Consider the following 23,921-nt stretch of genomic DNA (forward strand, 5'->3'; position numbering starts at 1 on the left):
GGCAGTGGATGCAGAATCAGTTGTTAATTTTAAATCTGAGATAGAAAAAGTTCTGTTAAGCAAAGTTATTAAGGGATATGGACCAAAGGCAGATATATGGAGTTAGCCCACAGATCAGCCATGACCTCTTCAAGCCTGTTCTAAAGTTCAAGGCGCTGAATGGCCTACTCCTGTTTTATATTCCTGTGTTTCTATGTACAGTACTACGTCTGCAATGATGTTGCTAAGGAACAATACATAAATTGGGGGACCAAGGATGGGTGTTTTGGGGAGATGATCTGGGGGAGAAAACAGAGGTGCTTTTTAAAGGTGATGAATAAAGCATAAGAGTGTTTTATTTCCATTTTATCTGTGGGATTTTCAATTTCTGACTCGCTTAGCCACAGATATGGTTTAAGACTGAAAATTAAATTTCACTTCACGTTGAAATAAAAATGTGCGAAACATTCAACACAATTTTTAAGCAAAATAAGGTTTTGTGATTTAAGAAGAGGAAGTGATGGAGGAACTCAGAAGGTCTAGCAGCAACTGTGGAGAAAGAAACAATTGAATGGTTCTTGTCTTCAAAATAAACTGTCCTTTCGTTTTATGATTTCTTAGCATTTATGTTGTTTCTCAATATTCTCTGGGTCAAAAATCTGGAACTCCCTTCCTAACAGCACTCCCTCCACCCTAGGACTGCAGAGGTTCATAAAGGCACTTTCCTCAGGGCAATTAAGGCTAGGCAATAAATGCTTAGCCAGAATGTCCACACCCCATGAACTAATTCAAAAATATCCTTTTTACAGTTAAATATCAAGCCTGCTAACTGAGTAAATCTCAGCTGATCAGTCTGTGGTTTGTGGAATGGAACTTGATGTGCCTGCACATTCCACTGCTTTCATAAATGATCTTTCTCCTTACCGTTTCTAAAATGACATACTACTGTGGTTTCCCAAACAGAAAAGTAGCCTTCTTAGAACAACAGCTGCCACGTGATAGAAACAGACAGCAAGACAGAGAATCATAGAACCCCTACAGTGTGGAAACATGCCCTTCTGCCCAACAAGTCCACACCGACCTTCTGAAGAGTAACCCACTAGTCCCATTCCTCTACCCTATTACTCTGACTAATGCACCTAACCTACACATCCCTGAACACTATGGGCAATTTAGCATGGCCAATTCACCTAAACTGTACATTTTTGGACTATGGGAGAAACCAGAGCACCCGGAGGAAACCCACACAGACACGGGGAGAATGTGCAAACTCCATACAGACAGTCACCCAACGCTGGAATTGAACCCAGGTCTGTGGTGCTGTGAGGCAGCAGTGTTAGCCACTAAGAAGAGAGAAAAGGACCATAAATGTAAAGGAATCACGTGAAGGAACAGGAAACAGTGAAACCAAGATAAGGACAATATGTGACAAATAGGCAATTAGGTAGTCAACCTTGGATATGTTCTGGTGCTAACAGGGAGAAAATTGAGACACGTTGAAATAATGGTAGACATAAAGTTGATTAGGCGCTGTGCTGCTAAATCTAAACAAGATCAAAAATGTGGTCATTTGTCATGATTATTAGGCAAAAACAAATTCTGGTAACAGCAAAATGGCAATGGGGCTGGCTGCAATATGTGATTGCAATCATTGGACATTGGGGAGGTGTTAATATTGGACATCTCTGATACGGACTACGACTGTAAGCATGTGAGCATCTCAACCTAACTTAAGTTTTAGTTTTGTTAAAAAAAGTGTTTGAATGCCTCAGGGAGCATTTATGCAGATTTTCTTTTCCCAGGAGAAAAATGACAGCTGGTACATGGGTCTGTTGGAACAAACCGGCTTGAGGGGCAGCATGCCCTTTTCAAATTGTCTGACAGTTCACTGGTTACCATTACACACAAAGACATCTGAGTCAGGGAGTAAGCAAACAGATTGTAGTGCTCAAATATTCAAAGTCCAATTTTCTTGCCACATTAAATCAAATATTTCTGCTAACATAACACACAGCATTCAAGTAAACACAACTTAGTCATGTCTGAACTCAATTAAATCAATAAACACATTCAGCTATGGTACTCTGGTTTACAAGTAAATCCCATCAGCAGTAGAAAGTGTCTCAGCGCTTCATTTCTCAGATAATTCATGATTCAATGAGAATTTTTCAGCTACAGTCATAATTTTGGCCCACATTGTTAGTTTGGTTGGATGCAGACTGTCAGCATGTAATGTGCCAGGAATTTGGTATCAGTTCATGTTGCTGCAAAGTGGCAGGGCCAGCTCCTCAGAGTTCAGAATTTTAACAACAATAATAATTAACAAACAAGGTAGCATCTGTGGCAACAGTTCTGCAACAGGCTAGGTGCCATAAAGTTTGAAAAAAAATTCTAAGGAACTGTGGATTAGGTTCTCTACCAGACTAGACAACTACTTCTATTAACTTGGCATCTTCAAGCACAGGAAAACATTCCAAGGAGTGTCAACAAATCTGAATGTGACACCAAAGCAGACCTTCCCAATTCTTCTGAGTCTCCGAAATTGTCACAACCCTCCAATGAAACCTGAGAAGGTTGGGTGAATTGTTTGGCCTGTGAAAGTATGTTAGGGTAGGAGGGCTGCTGGTATAATTCAGATAGAGCTTCATCGCAGCCTTGAGGACTTGGAGGTAACAGCCACATAAGTTCATTTTGTGAACACACTTGGATTCCTACCCGTACTTTGGGAGGCCTGGATATTAGGCAATGTCAAGAAAGGTGACGAATAGATTGATCAAAGCAATTGGTCTTAAAATAGAAGAGGTAAATGAGGCAGATGAAGGGATTCTTAAACATAAGGCCACAATAGAAGGTTGCTGGCACAGTTATCAATAGTGATGCACAGGAAGCCAGAATTGGAAGAGAGCACAGATCTCAGAGAATGGCTGACATTACAAAGGTAGGGAGGGGCAAGAAATGGATGAACTTAAAAACATGGTTGAGAATTTTAAAGTCAAGGTGTTGCTGGATCAAAGTAGGTTTGCAGAATCAACATGGTTTTGTGGAAGATAAAATGTGTTTAGCTAACTTATGAGGATTCTTTCAATAAATAACAAAAATGCATGAGTAAAGGGGAAACTAGCAGATATGGTGTACTCAGATTTCTATAAATCATTTGATAAGGTACCACATCAGAAGTTATTAAACAAAATAAGAGCTCATGGTGCAAGTGTTAGATACTAGTATGGATGGGGACTGGTTAGCTAACAAGAAACAGAGTAGACATAAACGGGTATGCTTTGGGTTGGCAGGATGTAATGAGTGGCACGGTGGCTCACTAGTTAGCACTGCTGCCTCACTGCATCCAGGACCCAGGTTCAATTCCAGCATTGGGCAACTGTCTATGTGGAGTTTGCACATTCTCCCCGTCGGTTTCCTCCCACAATCCAAAGACGTGCAGGTCAGGTGAATTGGCCATGCTGAAACTGAGAGCCAACAGATGTACTACAATAAAGCACAATCCCCTTGATTAGGAAAGGAACATGAACTAATGAATGAAGAAAGCACCAAATAGAATGCACACCATTGCCACACTGTGAATTCAACATATTACAATTGTGCAGCCCTTCTTTGAGGCCTCCTCCTGCCTCATTGATGCTCTGTAATTACAGAGAAAATAAATTGTTTTATTAAGCGCAAAGAGGCATTGGACAATTCAATTCCAACAACCAGTTCTGAAAACTCTGCTGTGACAAATACACCAGAAGAGAAAATCCACAAAATCTAAAACAATCACTCTCAATGAAGTTTATTTTAAATAATTTTATCAATGGAGGAGCTGAATAGTGAACACGCAGCTGCATCAATAGAAATAGCTGCGGGATCACTGAGCAACAATCCTGATTGCTCTACCACTGAAAGGAAGGAGAGGTGATGTTTTCACTCCACAATGTTGGAGAAGAGTCAATTCACTCTATCTCCCAATTTTAACAGGACTGTGATTTACATCTTTGCCAAAAACACATCAGCTCTCCTTGGACCATTCCCCATCTGTTTCATTGAAATGTGCCTGTTAGTAAATAATATATCAAAAATGCCTAACAGAATGCCGTGTGGGCGGCACGGTGGCACAGTGGTTAGCACTGCTGCCTCACAGCGCCAGAGACCCGGGTTCAATTCCCGCCTCAGGCGACTGACTGTGTGGAGTTTGCACGTTCTCCCCGTGTCTGTGTGGGTTTCCTCAAAGAAGGGCTGCACAATTGTAATATGTTGAATTCCTCCGGTTTCCTCCCACCATCCAAAGATGTGCAGGGTCTCTAATAACATATGGCTTCATTGTTAGACTATTAATCCAGAAATTCAAGTAATGTTCTGGGGAGCTGGGCTCAAATCCCACCACAGCAGATGGTGGAATTTGAATTCTATTAAAAATATTCTGAAATTAATGGTTTAATAATAATCACAAAACTATTGTTGATTGCCAGAAGAACCTATCCAGTGCTCTTATGGTATTTTCGAAAGAGAAATCTGTCAACCATCATGGTCTGGCCTACATCTGACCCCAGACCCACAGCAATGTGGTTGACTCTTATCTGCCCTCTGGGTAATTAGGGATGGGAAATAAATAATGGCTTAGCCAGAGACACCCACATCTTGTGAGTGAATAAAAGAAAGGGAGAAAAAATTTAGAGGAAAGAAATAAAATAATGAAACTTGTGCATATTTCATCCATTAGTTATGGAAACATATTGAAACAGGTCTGACAACATATTTTCAACTAGCATTGGTCAAGAGACAGAAAAAAAAGTCAATGAATAAAAGTGCTTAATGTTTAAGGGGAAATAAAGTACAATGCTCCAAGGCAATAAATCTTCATGTGTGCCAAAACGAATGCACAAATTCATTTCCCTTTTCCTCTACAGGGTTGTTTTGACTGCATGATTATAGGAATCAACACATTTCCCTTCTTCTTGAATGTTGACCATAACAGGGTCCCTTCAATCTCAACTGCCAGGACCACCCCATGAACTTTATGTTAAATACTATATTTACTCATCAGCAAGTAAGGCAGCTGCTAAGAGTAATGTGTGATGATGTTACTTGAAGAACCCAATTTTTGAAAGGAACTGCTTTAAAGCCTGTAGAATTAGAGTCAAATGTTGATGTGGAAATACAGCCATTGGGAACCATCATTACATTGCCAAAATGATAGTGCCATGTTATTTATAGCTGCAGTAACTAGACACTATAATCAAATGTTTTGATTTTAATGTTGTTATTCATTTTGAACAGTGTTTTAGTTCACAAAATTGGAGTGTTTATAGAATTACAATTGCTTTCAGCACAAAATCAGCAGAAATGTATTGGTACAAAACAACCCCCTTTATCAAGATAGGTTTTTAGAAGTTAAATGCTGGTAAAACTATAGAAAATGGCTAATGTTGGTATTATGTTATGTTCACCTTTGCTTAAAATTTACAGTGTCTTTTTGGAGCCATCAAAATGAACATACAACCTAAAATGTTTTGTTTCGTTCAATTTTATTGGCTTTCTAATGATTCAACGAAGATCTTAAAATACACTTCACCAAAATCACTTTAAAATCCATCTTTATCCGTCTATACTTTCCGCTGCCTCAGGAAAGCAACCAACATAACCAAAGATGCCTCCCATCCTCCCATGGTTATACTCTCTTCCATTGAGCAGAGATATAAAAATTTGAATACATGTACAAACAAATTCAAGAACAGCTTCTTCCCCGCTGTTATCAGACTTCTGAAAGAACCTCTCAAATGTTAGTGTTGGATATGTCTCTTTGCAACTTCTGTGGCTTTAACACCGTATTCTGCACTCTGTTCTACTACACTCTGATGCACTTTGTATGCTGTCTGTATAGCACACAAAATAGCTTGGTATATGTGACAACAATAAATCAAACTCAAAAACACCATTTTTGAAGTAATCGTATAAAATAAAGAAAAAGGCAACTTCAAATTTAATTAAAATATGCTTTAGATCAACACCTTCATGTTTATTAAAATAATAATTTATACAATTTCAGTTAAGTTCTCTTAAATGCAAACAAATCATTCCCACGTCAAGTTGTCTGAGTAAGGTCTACAAGTACCAATTCTGGGAAAGACATCCCAGTTATTATTAAAGAAAACAATAATTAAGATAATTTGCTAATCTTAAAAAGACATATAAAAGATAATATCTACACAATTTACTTCAAAGCTAGGAGTATTCAAAGAAACCAAACAGATCATAATATATGCAGTCACCGGGAAACACATATTTTTAATTGAGTAAAGCTCTTGATTCTACAACAGGACTAATATGTTAATGTGACATTACTGCAAGACAGTTGAGATGGACAGCACCAGAAGCAATTCCAGGACAGATACAACCAATCTATCCTTTTTGGTTATAATTGCATTCTCACGTGTAGAGTTTAATTTCCAGATAGCAGGTGGTGAACGTTTGTACAAATAGGCTCGAGGAACAGTATTCTCAAAATATTAAGGTAAATCTCTGCTCAGGTTTCTTAGTACCCCCCAAGAAATTCTGGGCATATCCCTGCATATTTTTCAAATGAGGTTTAAATTTTGTCTTCTATTCAAAGATAGGTTATGAAATGAGAAACAGCGTCCCTGAGTAGTTTGACAAGACCACATTTCTGGAGGCAGTTCACACTTATAGTATCCCTTCTGCATCATTATGTAGCTTTTTAGCAAATTCAGTACCATAACTGTGGCAACAGCCATTATTGGAACAGATCTTGATAACCACTAACAAGAATTGATAGAATAGTGCATTCTGCACAGTGACTCCATTATGAAAATATTATATGTAAACACTTCAATAAACCAGTATTTATTTGATTAGTAAGGAGGTATATTGAAACGTTAAAATAACAGTTATCCATTTACAACCATTTCAATGAATGTATATTCGATCAGATATAGCAGCTGGAAAGTGGGTCATAATCTGCATCCTCAACCACCAGTAGTAATCCATTGGATTATAGCGAGTGTATGGGGATGCAGAGGTCAGTGCATGTGTCACATCGTTAATCACTTTCGAAGTGTCTGTGGAACCACCCACAAGATAAGACTGCATTTTTGCAACCTGTTCATCAAAGTATTCTTTCCCATAATCCTTACGGACAATGTCAGGGAGATCATTCCACATCTTTTCTGTGATCATTTTGACACGTTCAGGACTGTAAAGACTGGTGGCAGCTATAAAATTGCCAGGTTCAACAACACTAACTTTAACACCCCAGCGATGCATTTCATAGCGCAAGCAGTCGGAGAATGCCTCCACTCCAAACTTCGTGACACAGTAAGGGGATCGAGCAGGATTGGCCATCCGTCCCAGCATGCTTGCAATGTTAACCACACGACCTTTCCACAAGAATCAAATTAAAACATTAAATCACAATGAAGTGGAAATTGAATTTATACATTATTAATTCTTAATGCATCACAAAGACTTGATAAAGTTGATTGTTAAAATCAATGTGATTATAAATGTGCACAGCATAAAGCTCAAAGCATTAAAACAAAACAATGAGTTCCATCAGACAGACAAAAATAAATCCATCACATATTTAAGTTTTATTCTCCTGACCTGTCAGTTCCCTAACATAATAAGAAACAAGACCAATGCAATTTCAGGGTAATAACCTTACAAATGCTGTTTTGAACTTGACACAATGGAGGAATAATTGATCAAAAAAGTTAGATTATTTTCCCTTGTTTACTCAGAGCAAAAGAAGGAGATAAAAGTTTTGCTCTGAGTAAATAGAATTTGAGAAAGGAATTATGTCCTACTACTCCACGGAATACAAATGAACTAGATTCAAGAGATTTCTGAAAATATAATCCCTTAATAATGCAGGGAATAGGTTAATTTAAAGATTATTATTCAATAACTTGTAAAAGAGAAATTATATCCAAAATGGATGCTCTCATGATTGCAATTTAGAGTTGACAATAAATATGTACAAATTCTTTAAAAGCAGGTTGGATTGGATGTGTTTTTCACTTATAAACCCATGGCATGTGTGCTCACAGGCACCGATGAGGGATGTAGTTGTCTATTTTATTTCCAAATTTGATTAGTGGGCATCTCTAATGAGGGAGTTTCTTTCATGCAAATGGAAACAACATATCAGAAGGTTGATTTTCATCTTGTTACCTCCTGGGTCTTTGTAATGTCAGAAGTAATTGCAAGATGCAAATTCTGAAATTGTTCACCAGGCATTTGCTGCCCAAGGTAACCTGTGAGCAGGTCTCAATGTAGGTAGCCAGTGCTCCTACCCAAAACAAGTAGAAGACCACGGTAAGTTATGGTCCTAACATATTTTCATCCAGAAGTCATTTTGGTCTTCTTTCCTATTACTACATGATTTCATTAACCACCAAGAAAAAAGACAGTACAAATTGGGAGATGGCCATTGCTAATGATATTTAAAAAGATCTCTACTGATTTTGCAGGTAAATCATTGGAAAGTTTTGGAAACATTCTGCTTCCATTATGTTGTCTTTTTTAATTACATGGACCAGTCCTTATGTTGGCTGCAGAACAATCTCAACTGTTGAAGGACTTATGGCAATGCTATGGTGACTGGATGAACAATGGGTGACTTAGGAAGAGGGTGAATAAAGTTGCAGTAGCCAGGGGATGGTATGTTGAAACTCTTGAACTTTCAGGGTGTATAGGCCCAGAATAACAACAGCAGTCCAAAAATCAGTGCATAAGGAAACAGTACTCTGGGAAGGAAATTGGAGTTCTGTAATTTAAGTCAAGTCTTACAACAAATCTCCATAGTCTAATGCTTGTTGCAGTCAATGTCAGTGCAGTCCTCATCTACACTGCCTCTAGTTCCTTCTGGGCTGCTATAGCAGGTACATGCAACATTAATTCTGGCAAATCCTATGATCTAAACAAACCTCAAACCCTAGTCTTACGCTGTTGCTTGTCTATAATGGGAATGATCAAGCAGTTTAGTATAGTAAACAAGACTGTACAGTCTAGCTGCTTTCCTGACACCAGTGTCGACAACGGTCAAAGGAATCATAAGGGTGCAGATACTGTAATTCCGAGAGATAGTAGCACGTTCATTTCCCATTGCAGGGCAGCTCAGTTTATGAGCTTTGGTCCAGTGATCACATCACTTAATGGATGAATATATAATAATGATCTGATTGGAATCCCTACCAATTCAGCCTCCTTGTTACCCAAACATCCCTGAGGTTCTATTATTGATGTCATAAACACCTGCATACCAGCTGAAACATGTACTAAATGGCAATAACTGCCATGGATAACTACAGGGTCAATACCAGAATCTTACACAAGTGATAGTGGAATCTTCAACACTCTGACATGCTGTGCAAGTTGTCGAGTGTAGTGCTGGAAAGGCACAGCAGATTAGGCAGCATCCGAGGAGCAGGAGAATAGACAATTCGGGCATAAGCCCTTCATCAGGAATGAGGCTTGAGAGTCAGGGCTGAGAGATAAATTGGAGGGGGTAAGGTTTGGGGGAAGGTAGCTGAGAATGCAATAGGTGGATGAAGGTGAGGGAGAAGGTGATAGGTCAGGGGGGGAGTGATGAACAGGTCCAGAGGGTGTTGCTGAGTTGGAGGCTTGGGACAGGGATAATGTGAGGGGAAGGGAAATGAGGAAGCTGTTGAAATCCACATTTATCCCACATGGTTGCAGGGTCCCAAGGCGGAATATGAGGTGTTCCTCCTCCAGGCGTCAGGTGGTAACGATTTGGCAGGGGAGGAGGAGGCCCAGGACCTGCATGTCCTTGATGGAATGGGAGGGGGGTTAGGGTTGGTGGGTGTGGGTGTCCCAGATAGTGTCCTGTCTCCATTATGTAGAGGAAACCACACCGGGTGCAACAGATGCAGTAGAGGTACAGGTAAATTTCTGAGCCTTGGGGCCTTAGACGAAGGTGTGGTGTGGACGCAGGTTATGCACTTCCTGCGGTGGCAGGGAAAGGTGTCAGGAATGGGATGTGAACTGGTTGGGGACGGGGGGGGGGGGTGAACCTGATGAGGGAGGTGCGGAGGAAATGTCCTTTCGTGAAATGGTCCTTTCGTAATGCTGATAGGGGTGGTGGGGTCTATTTGGAGGTGGCAAAAGTGGCACAGGATGATGCGTTGTACGCGGAGGTTGTTGGGGTGGAAGGTGAGGACCAGGGGGATTTTGTCCTTGTTGCGTTGTAAGGGTTGGGGTTCAAGGGGGATGGTATGCGGTAGAGGAGATGAGCTGGAGGGCATCGTCAACCACGTGGGAAGGGAAGTTGCAATTGTGGAAGAAGGAGGCCATCTGGGACTTTATGAGGTGGAATTGGTCATCCTGGGAACAGATGCGGCGGAGGTGGAAAAATAGGGAATAAAGGATGACGAGGAGGCAGGGTGGGAGAAGATGTAGTCTAGGTAGGTGTGGGAGTCAGTGGGCTTGTAGTATATATTTGTGGTTAGTCAGTTGCCGGAGACGGTGATAGAGAGATCCAGGAAAGGGCGGGAGGTTTCCAACGTGGTCCAGGTGAATTTGAGGCTGGGGTGGAAAGTGTTGGTAAAGTTGATAAACTATTCAACATCCTCGTGGGAGCACAAGGCGGCCCTGATACAGTCATCGATATAGCAGAGGAACAGGTGGGTGATGGTGTCGGTGTAACTGTGGAAGATGGACTGTTCCACGCATCCGACAATAGGCAGGCATAGTTGCGTCCCATGCAGGTGCCCATGGCTACCCCTTTGGTTTGGATGAAGTGGGAGGATTGGAAGGACAAGTTGTTGAGGTGAGGACCAGTTCAGCCAGACGGATGAGGGTGTCGGTGAAAGGGTACTGGTTGAGATGGCGTGAGAGACAGGAACGGAGGGATTGGAGACCTTCGACGTGGCAGATCGATGTGTACAGGGACTGAATGTCCATGGTGATGATGAGGCATTGGGGAACAGGGAAACGAAATCTTGGAGGAGGTGGTGTCACAAACATGGGTGGGGAGCTCCTGGACTAAGGGAGGAAAAGGTAGGAAGAGATGAATTCAGTGGGACAGGCGCAAGCTGAGACAGTGGGTTGACCCGGGCAGTCAGGTTTGTGAACCTTAGGAAGGAGGTAGAAGGCAGTGTGGGGTTCATGGACAATGAGGTTGGAGGCGATGGATGAGAGATTCCCAGAGGTGATGAGGTTGTGGATGGTCTGGGAGATGATGGTTTGGTGATCGGAGGGGAGGTCGTGATCAAGGGTGCAGTAGGAGGAGGTGTCTGCTAGTTGGCGCCTGGCTTCATCACCGTCCTTGAACCCCACTCCTCCCAACAAAACAAGGACAGACCCCCACCAATACCCAGTCTTCACCTTCTACTCCACCAACCTCCGCATACAACGCATCACCCTCCACTACTTTCAAACAGACCTCACCACCAGAAATATATTTCCCTCCACACCTCTTCCAGCATTCCAAAAAGACCATTCACTCCGCGACTCCCTCGTCAGGTCCACACCCTCCAACAGCCCACATCCCATCCCTGGCACCTTTCCCTGTCACTGCAGGAAATGCAAAACCTGCACTCACACCACTCCCCTCACCTTCGAAGGCCCCAAGGGATCCTTCCCCATCTGTCAGAAATTTACTTGTACCTCTACCAATGTCATCTACTGCATCCATTGCACCGGTGTTGTCTCCTTACATCGGGGAGACAGGACGCCTTCTTGTGATCATTTGAAAGAACATCTCTGGAACACCTGCACCCACCAACCCCACCGCCCCGTGGCTGAACACTTCAACTCCCCCTCCCACTCAGTCAAGGACATGCAGGTCCTGGGCCTCCTTCACTGCCAAACCGTTACCACCCGACACCTGGAGGAGAAACGCCTCATATTCTGCCTTGGGACCCTGCAACCACATGGGATAAATGTGGATTTGAACAGCTTCCTCATTTCCCCTCCCCCCACATTATACCAGTCCCAAGCCTCCAACTTGGTACCGCCCTCCAGACCAGTCCATCACCCCTCCCCAATCACCTTCTCCCTCAGCTTCATCCACCTATCGCTTTCTCAGCTAACTTCCTCCAAACCCCATCCCCTCCCATTTATCTCTCAGCCCCAACCCACAAGCCTCAATCCTAATGAAGGGCTTATGCCCGAAATGTCAATTCTCTTGCTTCTGAGATGCTGCCTGATCTGCTGTGCTTTTCCAGTACTACACTGTTGACTCTGATCTCCAGCATCTGCAGTCCTCACTTTCCCCAAGCTGTGAAAGTTCCCTGGCAAGCAATCTGATTGATTCACCAAATAATGTGAGCACTTCCATCACAGAAGGATGCTCCTTAGTCTTAAAAACACATTTAACATTGTGTTTCAGGGTCATAGCATGAAAGTGGTAGTGGGATCCCTTGTGTTCTATTGAAGTTTTGAATATGTGGGCAGTCTACCACAGTGTGTAAAATGAGAGGAAGAATGGACAAGAAAATAAAGTAATCACAAAGCAAATACCAAGTCGTCTTTTTGTATGCAAACTGGAAGAGTTGTAGTGAAACTCCTGCTGTACCTCAAAGACGTGGGACGGAAGGATTACTAATAGAATCCTTCCATGGGGCGGCATGGTGGCTCAGTGGTTAGCACTGTTGCCTCACAGCACCAGGGTCCTAGATTCGATTCCAGCTTAGGGCGACTGTCTGTGTGGAGTTTGCACATTCTTCCCTTGTCTGCATGGGTTTCCTCCGGGTGCTCCGGTTTCCTCCCACTGTCCAAAGATGTGCAGGTCAGGTGAATTGGCCATGCTAAATTGCCTATAGTGTTAGGTGCATTAGTCAGAGGGAAATGGGTTTGGGTTTGGGTGGATTACTCTTTGGAGGGTCGTGTGGACTTGTTAGGCCGAAGGGCCTTTTTCCACATTTTGGGAATCTAATCTGATAAAATAAGAATGTCGCTGTTGTTGCCACATAGGAAACATGGAAGCTAATTTGCATACAAATTGCCACTAGCAGCAACGTGATAATGACCAAATCATCTGTTGTAGTGATGGCAATTGAAAGAAAAAAATTGGACTGTATACTGAGGATAACTCTTTGTTTTCCTGTGAAATAATGTCATAAGATCTTTTATGTCCACCTAAGAGCAGACAGGGTTTTGGATTAACACCTCACCTGAAAGAAGGAATCTTGGGTAGTCCAGCACTCCCTCAAATACTAGAGTCTCAGGCCTAATTTTGTGTTCAAGTCCTGGAATGGAATTTGAACTCACAATCTTTTGATCCATTTATGAAGTGATGGTGGCACAGGATTCTAATGAGTGCGGAAGAGTCATTCGATAAATTCTCACTTTAGCTGTTCTAGAGAAGTTGTACCTCCACTGCGGGCAGACTCTGGGAACAACGGTTGCTCAGCCATTTACCTTCACTGGTAGCATGATGTTACACTGACACCAGTCAGAGGACCCATGACCTGCTGCCCACTTGCTCAATTAACACCAAATATCTGTGGGCCCTTGATGCAGCTGATCTTGTCCATAGATTATGCGACACTGACTAGAACGTGGGAAGTGCACAGTGTCTTTAAGAGGCATGGCCTGGGTTTCAACTGCAGCAGCTGGATTTCTTGCAGTCAAAAACCTGTGAATGAGCTCCCTGTGGGGAGTGTCACCAGTACTGTCAACGAATCATTTTGTTACAATGAACTCGAACCACAAAGGTAAACGAGGTAGATTCAAAATTCATTACCTGTCAGATTTATGCAATACATGAAAATCAACTCTCAAAAATGAACACACAAAGGTCACAATGTGTAACCTCCAATCCAATTATGAGCTGATTAGCTAAGGATCAGCTCTGGTTCACACATTCTAATCAAACCATTTTTTACTCACCTTTTGCTCTACGAATATAGGGAAGGAAACCTTTGGTCACACGGATAGTTCCCCACAGGTTAACCTCTGCAACTTGCTTATAAGTATCCAGGGTGGTGAATTCTACTTCCCCAAAAGTTGAGATACCAGCATTGTTAATCAGACCCCAAAGACCTAATTAAAAGAAGAAATAACTATTTTGAAATAATATGTCATATCATTTGAAGTGAAAGTAAATTTAACCTAATGCCTACTCTTACAAAAGAGAAAATGCAAGGCAAGTGTTTTTTAGTCAGTGTTCCCTTTTCTTCCCCATTTTAGAAGCACTTACTCGATAATTTCCCTTCTTAAATAACAGAAATTAACTCTTCATTGACATTTAGGTAGGATATCTTTGCACACCAGGTTTTTCCAGTCATGTCAATAACTTACAGGCTCTCAGTGTGCCTTTGACTGCCACCAATGCAGTCCCAAGTCAGCTAGCTTTAGTGCTCTCACCCAATTTAATGTTGTGATCTGACTTTACAAAGTCACTGCAGAGTACAGAATATCAACTGCTAGAATCACGAGAGCTTTAAGTACAGATGATTATGTTGTATGAGATTTGGCATTCATAATTGTTAAAAGGCAGGAGAGTATGTCGCAACAAAAATTCTCTTTTACAGTGTTTTCAAAACTGTATACACATAGCAGACATGTGGAGCTGAACAGGATTCCTTCTTCCACCCACTCTAAATTTTTCTCTTTCTATTTATATGAATTTCAAACAAGAGCAGTGCATAAAATATATCCTGAATGTACTGAAGGAAGCAATGTGACACTGAAAACAGTAAATAACTTAAAAGGAATTTCCAAACTTCTAAAAGCTGTTAAAATGCTATTGTTTTGCACAAATTTTCACCATAAACTCTTTTTAAGTACATGGTAAAGATGGGTCCTTAAATTCAGTTTACCCTTTTCTGAATCTGTTAAATTATCTTTCACAAATTCTACTGCTTTTGCTACTTCTTCATCTTTACAAACATCTAACTGGACGACAACCATTCGATCACTCTTCATCTCCTCCAGTTTCTTTGATCCTTCCCCACCTTTATCCTGAAAACAGAGAGATGTCATTAGTGTAGGATCTCTACAAAGTTGTCATTCATCTCATGAAGATGCATTAGAGGACACGGAGAGGAAACCAAACTAAAATACTGAAAATCATTGAGCAGTCTGGACAGTATAAGTAAGGAGAAAACTTTAATGCTTGTGAAAGCATTGAGTACAAAAGATAGTACCAAATATAGTTGGTAAAAGTAGTGATACAAGGAAGAACTTTTTCACACAGCAAATGGTTAGAGTCTGGAGGGTATAGAAAGGGAAATAGCAAGTTATTTGAAAAGGAAGAGTGTGACATTATTGAATATGGTTATGGGCAGAAGGCAAGAGAATGACGAGATGCTCATTTCGAGAGTCAGCACATGTGATGGGCCAAATGGCTTCCTTCTGTATTATAATAAGTCTGTGATGCTGTGACCTACAAGACAGTCACAAATCTGTATTCATAGTAACTTAGCCCGTCTCAACAAAGTAACACAACTCATGGTCGGTAGCCAAAATTTCCCACAAGATCAGTCCATGATGCCAGGTCATCCAAAAATAACTTAAACATGAAGAAAGGAAGGGGACACTGGCACAAGATAATAAGGTGTAGCGGCAGGAGTCCATTCAGCCCACCGAGTCTGCTCTGTCACTCAATGAGATTGTGGCTGATCTAATAATCCTCAATTCCACTTTACTGGTTATGTGAAATCATGACTCTTTTTATGCAAAAGTGTCAAAATAAGGCTGTCACACCAATATGGGTACATAATATTTAACTGTCAAACTGAATACAAAGCGCTTGGATTTTGATAAACTTTCCAATAAGGACCCATGTTAAAAACACTGCTTATAAAATATTTATGCGTGAACAAAGAGACCTTGGAGTGCAGGTTCATGGCTCCTTGAAAGTGGAGTCGCAGGTAGATAGGATAGTGAAGAAGGCGTTTGGTGTGCTTTCCTTTATAGGTCAGAGTATTGAGTACAAGAGTTAGGAGGTCATATTGCGTTGTACAGGACACTGGTTAGGCCACTTTTGGAATATTATGTCCAATTCTAATCTCCTTCCTATCAGAAGGCTATAGTGAAATTTGAAAAGGGTTCAGAAAAGATTTACAAGGATGTTGCCAGGGTTGAAGGATTTGAGCTATAGGGAGAGGTTGAATAGGCTGAAGCTGTTTTCCCTGGAGCATCGGACGCTGAGGGGTGACCTTATGGAGGTTTATAAAATCACTACCATGCACCACAAGAGCACTGTAACCTCTGCAATCAAAAGTTGGAAATATTTTCAAATGAGATGTTATCGTACAGATTTCTAATCAATTGTTCAGAGATGCTACTCCACACCTCTGGGATAGTTGGAACTTGAACTCAGGTCTCCTGGCTCAGATGTACAGACACTACCCACTATACTATTTTTTAAATTAACTTATTTATGTAAACAACCTGTTCAGAGATGTAATCACATGCTATTAGACAGGTGGGACTTAAATCTGTGTCTCTAAGTCCAGGGATAGGGACACTACTATTGCACCACAAGAGGGCCCGCAATGCACCATAAGAGTCCCCAATAACGGACAGAACAATAGGTCCATTGGTGTCTGTAATTAAGGCCCTTAAGTGGTCAACTAATGGCCACTTAAGGGCTTCAAATATTCACCTCCCTGATAATTGTCTCCCCAGCTGGGAAGAAGGGTAGTGGCATAGACACCAGGGACCTATGTGTCGAATTTCAGGGTGCAGGCCTTCAGCTGGGTCAGTCGAGGAATATCAATCACCATCTGACGTGCTCACTGCTACACAAAGAAAATGGGATAATTCCACCCACTGGGATGAAATGATAATTATTTAAACATTAATTTAAATGTTCATTATTCAAATACTATCACAGTTTTAAAATGACAGGGGCAAGTTCAAAGGAGATGTGTAGGCAAGTTTTTATTTTACACACATGGGGGATGGTAGGCGCCTGGAGTGCACTGCCACAGGAAGTGGTAGAAGCAGATACAATTGCCATGGTTCAGAGGCATTTAGACAGACACATGAATAGGCAGGGAATAGGGAGACATGCACCATATGTTGGCAGATGGGATTAGTTTAGAATTGTATCATGGTCAGCACAGCTGATGGCTGCACTCTACTGTCCTCTGTTCTATTTTTGTAAAAGCAGTTTCTTATTAGAACGCATAATAGCACTCTTCCTGGCGTAACCGCTCTATAATATTGTGTCGATGGTTTTTGTTTTTTTGATAAAGCCACTTCATAAATCTTGCATGACTAAAAGACAACAATATCTGTACCTTTAACAGGCATCCTGCAAATACTTTGAATCCTTGAGCATGCAGGTGTTCAGCCAATGAATATCCAAATCCAGTGTCACACCCGGTAATGACGATACTTTTGCCCTCAGTCTGGTTGAAATAATAAAAATCATAATACTATAAGTATTTTAAAAATGAAATGACATTTGTGTCACACTTTGTTAGATTGTTTAATATTGCCACTTGTACCTAGGAATAGCGAAAAGTGGATAATGTCACCACATTCTGGCACCATCTTGTATAAATGGTAAAATACAGAATAAATTAGTATTAAATTGAGAATACTAAAAATGAGACAGCTTCAAAAGTTAGTCTTCTCCTCTCCATAGACTTCACTCGCTCTGCTCCTCCAGTTGCTCCATTGCTCCTGGCAATGTGTTCCTTTTTTGCAACCAGTGCCATCGCTTCCGCATCTGCTGTTTCCAAGCTGGAGATGATCACACTGCGCTAGTCCTACAACGTCTCCATCTGGATGTCGACCAACGGCTCATCTTCTGATACTACCATCCAAGATGGAGATACACGGGGCCCAGGGCTCCCACAGGAGGAGGCCCCAGAGTAACCAAAACAAACAGTTACTTTGTTATGACATTAGGAGTTATGGAAGTGATTTACAGGTAAAGTAAACCCAAGATTTAGTTGTAATGGAGGAAATGCTGTAGCCTATTTGAGCACAGTGAGCTTCTACATATAGCAATGAGATCATGATCACATAATGATATTGACTTAAAGATCAATACTTGCTCAGACACTAGGGAGAACTCTGCAAATAGTGTCATGGAATCTCAACCCAAGAACCCAAGAGAATTTTTGCTTCGTATCTCATTCAAAAAGTTGCATCATCCCAGGAGTGCAGCAGTTGTTGAACACTTGTGCTTAAGTGCCAGTCTAGATGATGGTGTTCAAGCCACTGGAGGGGGACACTAACTTACAACCTTCTGACTCAAAAGGAAGGAATCCATTAACTGAGCAATGTTTTCTTTAACATTTTATACTGATTTCTGAAATGACCAACAAGTAATTAGAGACGTACAACAAATGCTGGCCTTGCTTGAAATGCCTAGAACCATGAAAAGATGAGAAAAAATTCCGAGTACTTAACTCTCCCACAGCAATACCTTAAATTAACATCCAGCTTCAATATTGGGTGAATTTGTATTATTAATTTTGTAATGTAAACTTTTCCCTCTTAATCAAAACAAAAACCAAGCAGTTTGGCCTCCTTGTGTCAGATTTTCTGGTTTCAATTTCAGACATGTTTCCCAACCATTTTTTACTCTATATATTCATGAATTCTCAAACTGTAATTTCCCTGAATATGCGTCTCTACATTACTTCATGTAGAAGCCTGACAGTCACACTTACCCATTTTTCCTATGAACAGGACGCAGGCCATTTCTCCCATGATGTTTCTCTTGCATATATTTCCCTCATCTCTCCTTTTAATGTATAGAATCCCTATGGTGTGGAAGCAGATCATTTGACCCATTGAGTCCACACCAACCCTCCGAAGAGCATCCCACTGAGATCCACCTTCTATCCTATCCCTGTAACCCTGCATTTCCAATGGTTAATTCATCTAGCCTGCGCATCCCTGGACACTATGGGCAATTTAGCATTGCCAATCCACCTAAACTGCACATCTTTGGATGTGGGAGGACATCGGAGCACCTGGAGGAATCCCAAACAGACACAACAAGAATGTGCAAACCCCACCCAGAGAGTCACCCAAGGCTGGAATCGAACCCAGGTTCCTGGCACTATGAGGCAGCAGTGCTAACCAATGAGACACAATGCCATCAATTCTATTTCAAAGCTTAGTTACTGTGGACTTCTATCACTTCAAATGAAGAGTGTATGTGTTTACCATTGCAAGTGGCCTGCTCTCCATCCAGCATTTTATGTTTCAGTTTCTTAAAAAGTAAAATAAGAATATCTGATAAAGTGATCAATTTTTGATAGACAAGTTTGAACAAATAGACATAACTTTTGTTTTCCATAATTAATTATCATGATCAAATCCATGGTCAGTCTTCAACAGATGCACTATTTTGGGTTTTGTTTATAGTCAGTAACAAGGCATTTTCTCAATTTAGATTCTGCACAGCGTACTTTCTGTAGTCAGCTAATACTTGAATTCTTCGAATACAGAGTTCAGAAATTATAGGAGAGAGCAAAGTGCGCTTAATCCTCACCCACAGCCTCACCACAAGGTTGGCAAGAGTAGCAATGCCACTTAATTACACAATAAAACTCCCAGGATTCTGAACATTCCCATTTTAACATAGAACTCCATTAAATGTTATTGAATGCTATTACATACATTTCAATGATCTTTAACCACTTCATTTTGGAACAGAAAACTTTCCATCACAGACAGCCACTCACCGATACTGGTTGGCTTGCAAGTGATCGAGTAGCTGTGATGCAAATAGCTGGCTGTACCCGACTGAAAGACAGGATAGCATACAAGTAATATAAACTGTTAAAGACAGGATTTAAAAGTTTAATATTTCTGATAACATCGTAGGAGATGAATGAACACACATTTTTAACAAGATACTAGGGACTTAAGTTCATTAGACAAAAGCTGGACTGTTGTTTTAGATTCAAATAACATACACAAAGCAAAGACAGGTAATAAGGAAATTTAAGTGGGGACTGCCATTTTCATAGACAAGGGGGAACGCACACTGATCCTCGGTTTCATATACTCAATTGATGCCACATCGTGGAAAATTAAGAGAAAGAACGACCCATAGTTTCCTAACAGAGGGCACCTAAAGGTGTCTGCCGTTAGATCAATTTTGTGGCTTAGTCTAAAACTTGAGTTTTTCTGACAAAGACACATTTTTACAAAGCTATTGTCTTGTGCTCATCAGGGCAATTTGCAAGAAAATCAATATAAAGGGAAAACAACATTTATACTGAATCTGAGGAGAGTACTACTGGTTCGCAAGTTATTCTGATTAGTAGAGGTAATGACATGGAGAATGCACCAGTTAGATGATGACTGACAGTTAACAGTCAAACTTGTTTACATTTTAAATCAGATAAGTTGATTCTGATTGGTCAAGACATTGCCCTGAGAAGAGAACCAAAGAATAGCTGTTACCTATTTTGTTGTGTTGAAACAAGTGCAATGTATTGACATATTATTTGTGTCTTGTGAACAGGGCTCTGTGTATTAATTTATGGAGCTTCCAATATGTATAAATGCATCACACTGCAAGCTGGACTGAGAAATTTAAATTGGTTATCAGCATAATTGTTCACATGCTTAGGAATATTTAGCAAATGTTGTCCGACTGCGGAATGTTGAGCACTATGTTGTGTTTTTATAAGCATGGGCTAGTTAGGTATAGTCAGTATGTTTACCTTCGTGAAAAGTCAAAGAGATATATTGTTTAATATGATCTACACTCTTTGGGATATATAGCCTACATACTTAATCAGAGTCCAATTGCCAGACAATGATTAGTCCATTCTCATAAAATGTTTTCCTTTCACTTTCGCTTCCATATTTGGGATTTAAAGGCTTTGCATAGCAATTTGCTGAAAGTGGGACCTGAAAATGTCACAAAGGAAACAATGCTTCCGGGACCTGATGTTATGGTCATGTAGAGGCCAATAACATGGAGAAAGATACTTAAGTTTTCACTTTCCAATTGGAAGGATCAGTGGAAGGGACTCAAGAATCAAGTCACAGCAGGCGACCCCAAGAACTACGCAAGGTGGGGGGGCCCAATAAATCAGGAAGAGAGTCAAGAAACAAGCAAAGAGGGCTCCCCTGGGGAAGAAACATGGGTAGCTCCCTGTGGAAGGAATGTGGAGTTCCCCTAAGAAATGAATGAATGAATAAGAGTGAAGGTGGGCAGGGAAGAAGTAGATGAAAGGGAAAGAAATGGGGAGTAGGCTATGCACACATCACACAGTAATCTTTCCGTGAATTTGGCAGGAGAACTATTACACAGTAGTCAGCTGTTCATGAGTCTTCAGTGCTATCAGTTTACTCCATGGACTGCTGAATGGAGGACTGTTTGCAATGAGTTATGCTCCAGTTGTGTGCCAACATCTATTCCTGACTCACTTTCCTCCCTGTCTAGTTGCTGACTAATTAAAACATGTGAAATTAAACGAATTGCAGTAGCTAAAATGGTCTCAACCCACATGACCTTAAAAGAATGGATGTATTTGCATTAAAAAATTATTCATGTGAAATACTGTTGATTTTACTTACAGTTCTATATTCAGTCTGAAATAAATAATGCATGGTGGAACCAGCTACATGCAGGAACATTAGCAGAAGTGACAAATGTAGGTTAAAATTGACCAATTTTGAAAGGCAATTGAATGTGGAAAAGAAGGAAGGAAATAAGGTAGTGATGTATTAAACAGAGCTGAAATCACTGCTATTACTTTTTGGAATGGAAAGAAGCACACTGTTTGAAGAATGAGGCATCAAACAAGAATTGGAAAAAGTCATGAACATCAGCAAGATATATTGTTGGAATTACAAAAGCAAAATACTGCATTCAGTGAAAATCTGAAGGATTTGTAAAGAAGTGTTTTGATATTAAAGTGTCACACAACAGAGACTCAATTGAAGATCTTTGTTAATTTGAGTGCTATATAATGATGGATAAATAGGACAATTGTGGTATTAGACCGACTTAGGCGAGGGCAAGGAGAACGGCAAGAAGGGCTTTAAAGAAATCGGACGGAGAGGTGAAAATATGTGGATACGAGTTTCTACAGACATGGGAGAAATGAAAAGAGTGTTGCGGGTGAAGATGAAGAGTTACGGTGACTAAAGTAACTACTGTGAAACATGGCTCTGCACAGAGCAGGGTACTGTATCTACAGACGGAGCAAATGTTGAATCACTTGCAAACTAATTAACAATGGTTTTGGTCTTTTGAATGAAGGAATTCTGATACTGTAATGGTGCATGGAGAGGCAGGCTAATGAGAAGGAGTGGAATTAAAACTGCAAAACTGAAAAATGATGGAAAGGTAAACTACTGAATGTTATCAGCAAATATATGGAAGTTTGAGAATCAGTCACACTTTAACAAGCAGAAGAGAGGAAAAGGAGGGGTTTGGAGGGATATGGGCCAGCAGCAGGCAGGTGGGACTAGTTTAGTTTGGGATTATGTTCAGCATGGACTGGTTAGACTGAAGGGTCGGTTTCTCTGCTGTATGACTTTATGACAATTGAAAGTATCAAATGAGCTTTCCAGTTCAGTCTGTGCTTCCACGAGCAGACTAGCTACATTCTGAGAGAAATCAGACTGTGACATCACAGGAAAATAAAGAGATGATTAGTTAGTGGATACTTTGCTCACTTTGCTTTTAAATTCTTATGGCTTATTAGTAATTGGCAGGTTTTATTATCTGTAAGATTTAATGTTAGTAGTAAAGCCTACTGGGAGTAATAGTATTTACTCATTCTAAATTAATTGAAAAATAATAATAAAAATGGTAGAACAAGTGAAGTGTTGTAACTGCGGAATGTGAGAGCTGCTGGATGCTTAAGAGATTCAGGACAAATATATCAGCATTTAATATTTTTTAGAATTAGAATCTTTATTGTGTGGAGAATTTTGAGAAGACTTGGAGCTCAGGTTGAGGTTTTGCTCGCTCAGCTGGAAGGTTCATTTCCAGATGTTTCATTACCCTACTAGGTAACATCTTCAGTGGGCCTCAGTCGAAGCAATGCTGAAAATTCCTGCTTCCTATTTCATCACCACAGGAAATGACATCACCAACCCAAAGAAACCCAAACATATAAATAGAAAGCAGGAATTTTCAGCATTGCTTCGCCTGAGGCCCACTGAAGATGTTACCTAGTAGGGTAACGAAACGTCTGGAAATGAACCTTCTCGCTCAGCGAGCAAACCTACATCCATTACTGTGTGGAAACAGGTCCTTTGACCCAACATGTCCACACCGACTCTCCAAAGAGTATCCCACCCAGACTCATTCCCCTACAATTACCCCGACTCATGCCTAAACCTAAACATTCCTGAACACTATGGGCAACTTAGCATGGCCAATTCACCTAACCTGCACATCTTTGGGTTGTGGGAGCAAACCAGAGCAGCCGGAGGAAACCCACGCAGCCATGGGGAGAATGTGCACAGTCCACACAGACAGTCGCCCAATGCTGGAATCCGGGTCCCTGGTGCTGTGAGATAGCAGTGCTAACCACTGAGCCACTATGCCACCCCCATATTTGCAACATTGACTCAGAGTCAGAGTCAATGAGCTAGAGGCCAAACTATAGACGCTGTGACACATTAGGAAGGGGTAAAGTTACATATTTCAGGACATGGTTGTACCCACAGGACAGGATCTACTGATTTGGTCGTCACCATGGATATCCAATCCCTCTATACCTCCATCCGCCATGACTAGGCCTCCAAGCCCTCCGTTTTTTCCTCTCCAGACGTCCCCAACAGTACCCTTCCACCGACACTCTCATTCGTTTGGCCGAACTGGTCCTCACCCTTAACAAGTTCTCCTTTGAATCCTCCCACTTCCTCCAGACCAAAGGGGTAGCCATGGGCACACGTATGGGCCCCAGCTATGCCTGTCTCTATGTTGGCTACGTAGAACAGTTGATCTTCCGTAATTACACCCGCACCACTCCCCACCTCTTCCTCCGCTACACTGATGACTGCATTGGCGC

At 41.1% G+C, this 23,921-nt stretch overlaps 1 protein-coding gene and 1 long non-coding RNA gene across 2 annotated transcripts in view; one reads left to right on the top strand and one right to left on the bottom strand.

Annotated features, from left to right (window-relative positions):
- The window catches only part of LOC122556073, a 49,026-nt gene that overhangs the window by 21,126 nt on the left and 3,979 nt on the right, over window positions 1–23,921 (top strand). The gene's annotated exons all lie outside the window — the stretch shown is intronic.
- The window catches only part of LOC122556072 (D-beta-hydroxybutyrate dehydrogenase, mitochondrial-like), a 22,147-nt gene continuing 4,178 nt past the window's right edge, over window positions 5,953–23,921 (bottom strand). The window contains exons 2-6 of the mRNA XM_043702503.1: window positions 19,617–19,677; window positions 17,208–17,318; window positions 14,778–14,919; window positions 13,846–13,998; window positions 5,953–7,367 (exon numbers count right to left, since the gene is read on the bottom strand). Of these exons, the coding sequence (XP_043558438.1) occupies window positions 6,898–7,367; window positions 13,846–13,998; window positions 14,778–14,919; window positions 17,208–17,318; window positions 19,617–19,677 (937 nt within the window). The 3' untranslated portion in view covers window positions 5,953–6,897. The remainder of the gene's footprint in view (window positions 7,368–13,845; window positions 13,999–14,777; window positions 14,920–17,207; window positions 17,319–19,616; window positions 19,678–23,921) is intronic.

The sequence above is a fragment of the Chiloscyllium plagiosum genome, chromosome 13, assembly GCF_004010195.1.
Source record: "Chiloscyllium plagiosum isolate BGI_BamShark_2017 chromosome 13, ASM401019v2, whole genome shotgun sequence".
Taxonomy (NCBI): Eukaryota; Metazoa; Chordata; class Chondrichthyes; order Orectolobiformes; family Hemiscylliidae; genus Chiloscyllium; species Chiloscyllium plagiosum.